This window comes from Notothenia coriiceps, unplaced genomic scaffold (genome assembly GCF_000735185.1).
Source record: "Notothenia coriiceps isolate Sejong01 unplaced genomic scaffold, NC01 NC01_scaffold00030448, whole genome shotgun sequence".
NCBI lineage: Eukaryota > Metazoa > Chordata > Actinopteri > Perciformes > Nototheniidae > Notothenia > Notothenia coriiceps.
Window position 1 is genome coordinate 90334 of NW_011363149.1, and position 7111 is coordinate 97444.

The 7111-nt window shown below is 41.4% G+C and overlaps 1 protein-coding gene across 3 annotated transcripts in view; it reads left to right on the top strand.

The window, feature by feature from the left end:
- Positions 1 to 7111, top strand: part of dab1a (DAB adaptor protein 1a) — a 39547-nt gene that overhangs the window by 8916 nt on the left and 23520 nt on the right. For all 3 annotated transcript variants that reach the window (XM_010787460.1, XM_010787459.1, XM_010787461.1), the window contains 2 exons: positions 5613 to 5752; positions 6919 to 7017. In XM_010787460.1, the coding sequence (XP_010785762.1) occupies positions 5613 to 5752; positions 6919 to 7017 (239 nt within the window). The remainder of the gene's footprint in view (positions 1 to 5612; positions 5753 to 6918; positions 7018 to 7111) is intronic.

The window sequence follows — 7111 nt, forward strand, 5'->3', positions numbered from 1 at the left end:
TGCAACATCACCCGGGTTTATTTTGCTCATAAAATCCAGAAGCATGTCTTGTTATGGTGAAAAACAGCTTTGCCACTGAGAATAAAACCATGCTGGAGTACAGAGGCTCAGAGCAGGGAGTTGTGCTGGTTTGCCCTTGGTGCAGTATGAAAAGCTTCAAGCATTTCCTAAAATTCTTCTTCACTGCATACAAGTAAGTGAGAAATGGAATTAACTCTTGCCATGATTCTTTGTTTGCACACAAAAGCCTCAGTGGGCTTGTAACTGGATACAGAGATCTCTGCCAAAAAAATAACAAGGAAAAAGTCGGCCAGGCCCATGGCGAGTGTGTGCGTATCTGAGACGGCTCAATAAAGCAAAATCTGTGCTAGGGCTGGGGGACATAGTTTATAGAATAACATCTCAATATTTGTATCTTTACTAAAGGGTAATAGGCCAATGATTTCTGCCAAACCAGAATTTTATAAATTCAATATTTCTGCACAGCGTTGCACGATTTGTGACTCTCTTACAAATAATCCCCCTTTGAAATAAACAAAGCAGGTTTTCAATTAACCAAATCAATTCATTAAATCTACAAAAGAAAATAGTTGTTTTGCTGTTTCTTCAAAAATAAATGTAAAGCTGCATTGATGAGAATCTGGCCAACTTTAAATCTGTGAGAAGAAACTTTAAAATGTGTAACCCTCATGATGTAAAGTTAAACCATTCTAAGAAACTGATCATCAAGTTTAGCTTTACTGACTTCAACACTGCAGATGAATCCATAGAGGCTAGAATTAGCGACCCAGTTGCACTAAAGTTTAAACAATAAGATCATAGGCACGATGTATTCAAGAGAGTGGTGTAGCATTACATAAAAGCCCTAACGAGGTATAAGAGTAAGACTATCAGACAGGAACTACTTTCAAACACAAAATGTCTTTTTGAAGAAGTTGTATTTTACTTTCAATACAAAAGGTAAACACGGCATAAAGACAGCAAGTTTACCTTTTTATTCTCTTGACCTACAGAATTTCAGAAAGTGCCTTTGTTGTCAAATCCTAAAACTATATCTTCGAGGTGTGTTTCTTCCCCTAACTCCCATACAAGTCAAAAGTTTACTCAAGGTGACTTTGACGTTGGCTGTGGTGTTGGGGGTAATGGGACAATGTGTCGTATCTGTCCCTGACATATTTTTCAGTGCTAATGTTTTTCTGCCGGTGAGGGTAGCTGTGGATGCTTCAGGACGTTACACATGCGTGCACACACACTGTCACACCGCTCAGCTCTCTGGCTCTGCTGCTGTCATCCAGGTCAGAGGGGTGGGGAGATGTAAGAAGTAGCACTGGAGAGAGAGAAGAAATGTAAAAAAACACACCACTATAAGTCTTACGTTCCTTGGTTCATCTCTAAAGCCATCTTTCTTTATGAACTAGCTCAAAAGAAGCATCTTTAATTTGTCTGTGTTTTCACAACAGTCATGTTGCAAATAAGACAGAAAAAATACATCCCAGACAGTACTCATTTATTTGATGAGTGGCAACAGTACTTTGTAATCTCATTTTAAACCAGACGTTTCACTTCAGCAACCACAGCTATGTTTTTGTAAGATGCACATATGCGTATACTCAGTGAAGTGTGAGCTTTTGTGTGCCAAATCAATCGCCCGGAATTTAGCATGAGCAGAAGGGGGAAACTTGTTGTTTTCTTGGCACATGCTGTTTGTGGGTTTAACAGAGTCTGTGTGAGAGTCAGTATGAGTGAGAGCTTCATCCAAAACAAGTCTCTGATAGGTAAAGAGAACACACGCACACATTCGGCAGCACGGTTTTGAAGCAGGATTAATTGGAAATGAACTGCTGGGTTCCCTCATGTGCTGTTGAGTGTTTGTTGGGAACCATCCCAGCTGTAGTTAAGAGCCTCTGGGTGCTTCTTCATCTGAAGCACAGAGAACAAGCTACTCACTTTTCTAGCTGCTGCACACAATACAGGCTGAAAATAAGCAGTGGCATCAGCTTGTGTGCCACATTTCAGAGGAATATTAGATTGTTCAAAGACATCAGTAACCAACAAATCACAAAGAGTCCATCTTTCTTCTACATATAGAACTGCTAAATCTCAGAGTCATTCTTACCCAGTGGCCTCGATCTAACCGCCTTATTCTCTATTTTCAAATGTTCTGATTCTGGGCTCGATTACTCAAACTGTTTGTTGAAAAGGATAAACACATATCGATTTATATCATTATTTCAATATGTATTTAATCTAAATGTAACCCGACCACAGGCGAAGAGTCTTGCAGAGACAAAAAGGGGGGAGGGCTTTTTTGATGGAGAAGAGGGTAGAAGGGGAACTTGTTGGTGGAGAGTGATGAAGGGGCACACATGAGCCAGGTGGTTACAAAGGCCAGGGGCGATGCTAGGGGCTTCCCTCCAGGACGAGAGGTACTGTACAAGCAGTCAACTGCCATCTATCACCTGAGTGTGTGTGTCAGTGTCTGAATGTGTGTGTGTGTGAGAGAAGAGAGTGGGGGGGGGGGCCTGTCATAATGCTCTAATCCTGAGTGACATTTATCCAATGGAGGCTTCGCTCATTCATCCATCCATCACGTTCTATCCCTCCTTTCAATCCTTTGCTCTGCGCTTTATGTCTTTCCCTCCCTCTCTGCTTGTTGCTTCAGACAGACAGTCAAACCAACCCTGCATACCAAGTACTTACACACACACACACACACACACATACACTGAAATTACAACTCCGGCGTAGCATCGTAGATGTGGTTTTACATTTTTAGTTGTACAGATGTGTGTGTGTGTGTGTGTGTGTGTGTGTGTGTGTGTGTGTGTGTGTGTGTGTGTTCATCAGCCATGACAGATGAAATGGGAGATGCTTGCCTTAGTTGTGTTTGACGCTCAGCGGGGTCACAGCAGTAACAGACATGTATTTACAGCACACTGAAAGCTCCCCCAGCTGACACATGCACACACTCACAAGGAGGTCTTTCATGCGACAAGCTCCCAAAAGGTAATAATATAAAACACTCAGCAGGAGAAGTAACCCCGGACCCCTTCTACCCTTTTCTCTCTTTCCTCCCCTCTTGGCCTTTCTCCACTGTTCCCCCTCTCTGTGTTGCTCTCCCTCCGTGTGCTAAGTATAGCAGCAGTAATGGTGATGGATGCAGATGGAGGGAGCAGGTCTTAAATGTCAAACTCAAATGAAAACCAGTGTTCCACTGAGACAAAAGCAGCTGGACACATCCAGTGTTATTTAACACTTGTACACTTACAAGCAACCACTCACAGATGAGGTTCTGCACTGCCCCAGACTATGTTATAATGAAAGAAATGGACGCTCAGACCAGTGCAAACTAATTTGAACGAAATGATGTTCTTAGAGAATATCATAGTTGCTCTTGTAAGCAGTCAAAAGGATGCAAGCGATTTTCTAGACAGTATGAGTAGCAGCATTACCGGCATGTTAGTGGTTAATTACACAGGCTGGGTCATAAGATAAGATAATTGGTAAATGTTTGCGTTGCAACAGCAAAAAAACACACAGGCATTGCACATAAGTAGAAATTAAAGAGTAAAAAAACAATACTAGAATTTAAACTAGAAAAAAAAATTGAATCAAGCAGCATTAAAATGTGGAAAATATACAGCTGACCATGAAGATAAGACATCCATAAACTCTGACATTCATCAGAGCTGCTGAGGCTGCTTGTCTATGTGTGTTCTCGCCTATATGCTAATTACAAACGACTATCTCTACTTTAATGAAGGCAATGTTTATGTCTTGAAACTTGCAATGAACAGAAACAATCCTCCGCAGCCGAATGCGACAAAAGAGAGCTTTTCGTCTTCCTCTCTCCAAATGAAGGACAGATGTTCATCAGCTCTTTTGTCTCTGAAGACTTTGAGGCAGACAGTCTTGATATACTCTCTGTAGGACTGAGTGTGTCTGCTCAATGATTCAGAGGGATGAGCTCATCCACACCATATTAACGGGTGAGTCAGTGTGTAGGTTTTTTTATCAATGGAGAACAGAGTGTTTATTCTACTCTGCACATTTTTCACAAAGTTGCTATATCAGGTCTTTACAGGGCCGGGCTATTAATGCAAGGGCAAACCCAGCATGAGAATCCTTGTATTTATCCGATAATGAGGCTGTTTGTAGCCTTAAATGTCTTCAAACGATGTCCAGCCCCTATAATCCCGCCTAAGTGTGATTTAATTGAGATGATGCAAATAAAGCATTTAAAAAATGGGCTTTCTTGTGTTTTTATGTGTGGGCCAGAAGACAAAGCCGAGGGAGGTGGGAGATTAGTGTCGGACAAAGGTGATTCAGTGGAGCCATACAGTCTAACGCGATGCTTTGTCTGTGGTTAAAGGGCTCATTTTCTACTATACTGCAATACTGTAGGGACTCTGCATGAATGAAGAGAGGAGGAGTAGGACCTCTCCATCACTCCGACTATGACCTTCCAAGAGTCACGCTGCTATAGAGTACAGAACTAATGCCTCAGTATATTATGGGAATATGCTGCATTATCATTATGCCTCTCCTTCTCACTATCGCTCTCCCAGTCTTTCTCTCAAACTCTGAAACGCAATGCAAAGACACACACACACATTCAGGAGTGTTTCTCCTATACAATATTTGATGATGAAATATTTGCGCACTGCAGGTTGGAGAAACATAGAGAAACAGAACAGGAGAAAAATGGAGAGTAGGGCTGCTCAATTATGGCAAAAATCATAATCTCGATTATTTGGGTCAATAATTGATATCACGATTATTAAAAACGATTTAATGATTTACTTTGAAAACATCCATCTATTGGAGAATTTTCTTTTGAACAGTATGTTTTTAACAGTTGATTACCCTGAACTTTAAGTATAACTCAACTGAAAAACCAAAAAGAAAGAAACATTTTTTTTTTTTAAATAATAATACAAAAATAATCGTTTTATTTCGATTACGTTGTTTTCGTAATCGTTGCAAGCCATCATCGTAATTGCGATTAAAATCCGATTAATTGAGCAGCCCTAATGGAGAGAGCAAGTGAGTTGAGCCTTGTGAGCGGCTATTCTTCCTCTCTGCTCTGTATTGTATGTGAAGCAGTAGTTGTAGTCACTTCAGGAGATAACATATAGACTTCCCGGACGAGAGCAAGGTCAACACAGGCGCCATAGCGACACTCACTAATGCATGTGCACAATGCCCACAATCTTGCACACAATAGAGGGTGAGGAGAGAGGGAGGACCGAGGGAGATAAGCGCAAAATGTCACCACATTATTTTTCAGGAGAAACAGCCGGAGAGGAGAGCAGTCACATTTTTAACTCTAATCTTGCCAAATGTTCATTGATTCACGTGTCATGGTGTATTGATGGATGCCATTCATATGATACCAGAGTTCAATGCCTCCGATCTAAAATAACAAGATGTTGCTACCATCAGTAGCTTTGACCTGTGCTGTGTTGTTTTTTTTGTAAGATTACTGTTGAAGTCTTTCATGGTCCGTGTGATTGATGATCTCGAGTTAATGGAACTGGTCTGAGTTAGATGGAGGTCCTTGACTGGAAGATGCACTATAGACTTCAGAGTGTTTGTGTGTGTGTGTGCAGGGCAGGATCGCAGCGAGTCGACTCTCATCAGGCGTTTTAAGGGCGATGGCGTCCGCTACAAGGCCAAGCTCATCGGCCTGGACGAGGTCACTGCCGCCCGTGGAGACAAACTCTGCCAGGACTCGATGATGAAGCTCAAGGTAAGGAAGGTCTCTTTCCTCTTCTCTTTTCTCTCTGTTGATGTGTCGTAAATTAAAAAATGTACCTGCTCTTTGAAGTTACTGCCTAAAGCTTGCTTCTATGTAGATCTAAGTAGGAAACATAGATGAAAATGAGGATGCTAGGATGGGGAAGTACACATTGTGTATGAATAAGAAGGGGATCGTTGTGAATGTTTCCACAAGAACAGGAGAAATAAGCCATTTATTTATGCCTTTATAATATATGAAACCCTAACAAAGAAGCTGACTTATATATTATTACTGTAAGTTGCAGATGGAGAACACTTTTCTTTATTACCTGGACCTTACAGTGAATACAAAATGTTTCTTATTTTTACACAAATGTGTGCTGAGAGAAAACGATGAGCGCTTTATTCATTATTAATCGTCCTTTATCACACGGGATCATCGCACTGCAGGAGATATTCGAATAGAGAAAATTGCATTTACGTTTTGTTTGTATGTAGTGAAAACTCTATCCAGCCGGGGTGTAGAAGGGTGAGGAGAGGAGAGACAGCCCATTGATCAAACAGCTTCCCTCCTCCTCATTTATTCAGACAGGAAATCCATCAACTCTTTTTCTCTGATCTCCCCACCTCTTCTTTCATACTGCTCCTCCCTCTTCTCGCCCGACTCTCAATTGTCTGATCTCGCGCCTTTCTTTTCTTCTGCTTTTGTGACTCCCCTATGCAAATGGTGTCGGGGTGGATGTTTGAGGGAGTGCCACCGTTAGATACACTTGTAGAGTTATAAATCAGTTATGTTGTCATCAATTGTTGCAATTTACCTTTTCGCTGTGTCTGCCTTCTCCGCTATTATTGATTTCCTACGATGCTTCTCAGCAGGTAAGGTTTTGCATTCACCTGAACAGAGCAACCATAGCTTGATACTAGATAAGACATATTTGGTGGATGTTTGTGTTCCACCTTAAATAGCTTTTATAGCTTTCAAAGATTTAAATGGACTATTCTTACTTCTGTGGATCGGGGAATGATATCACTTCCTCTTTGGTGATTTCCTTCAACTGGCAGTTATTGGATAGTTAAAGAAATATCCATGTATGGGCTTACATTCCCATGAATTAAAGTCATATGTTTCTGTCCTGCTTCTAACATTGTTTGTTCTTGATGTGTGCGTGTCCTCAGGGTATAGCAGCAGGAGCGCGGTCTAAAGGAGACCACAAACAGAAGGTGTTTCTGACCATCTCCTTTGGAGGGATCAAGATCTTTGATGAGAAGTCAGGGGTAAGCTCAGAAGTGTGTGTGTGTGTGTGTGTGTGTGTGTGTGTGTGTGTGTGTGTGTGTGTGTGTGTGTGTGTGTGTGTGTGTGTGTATATAC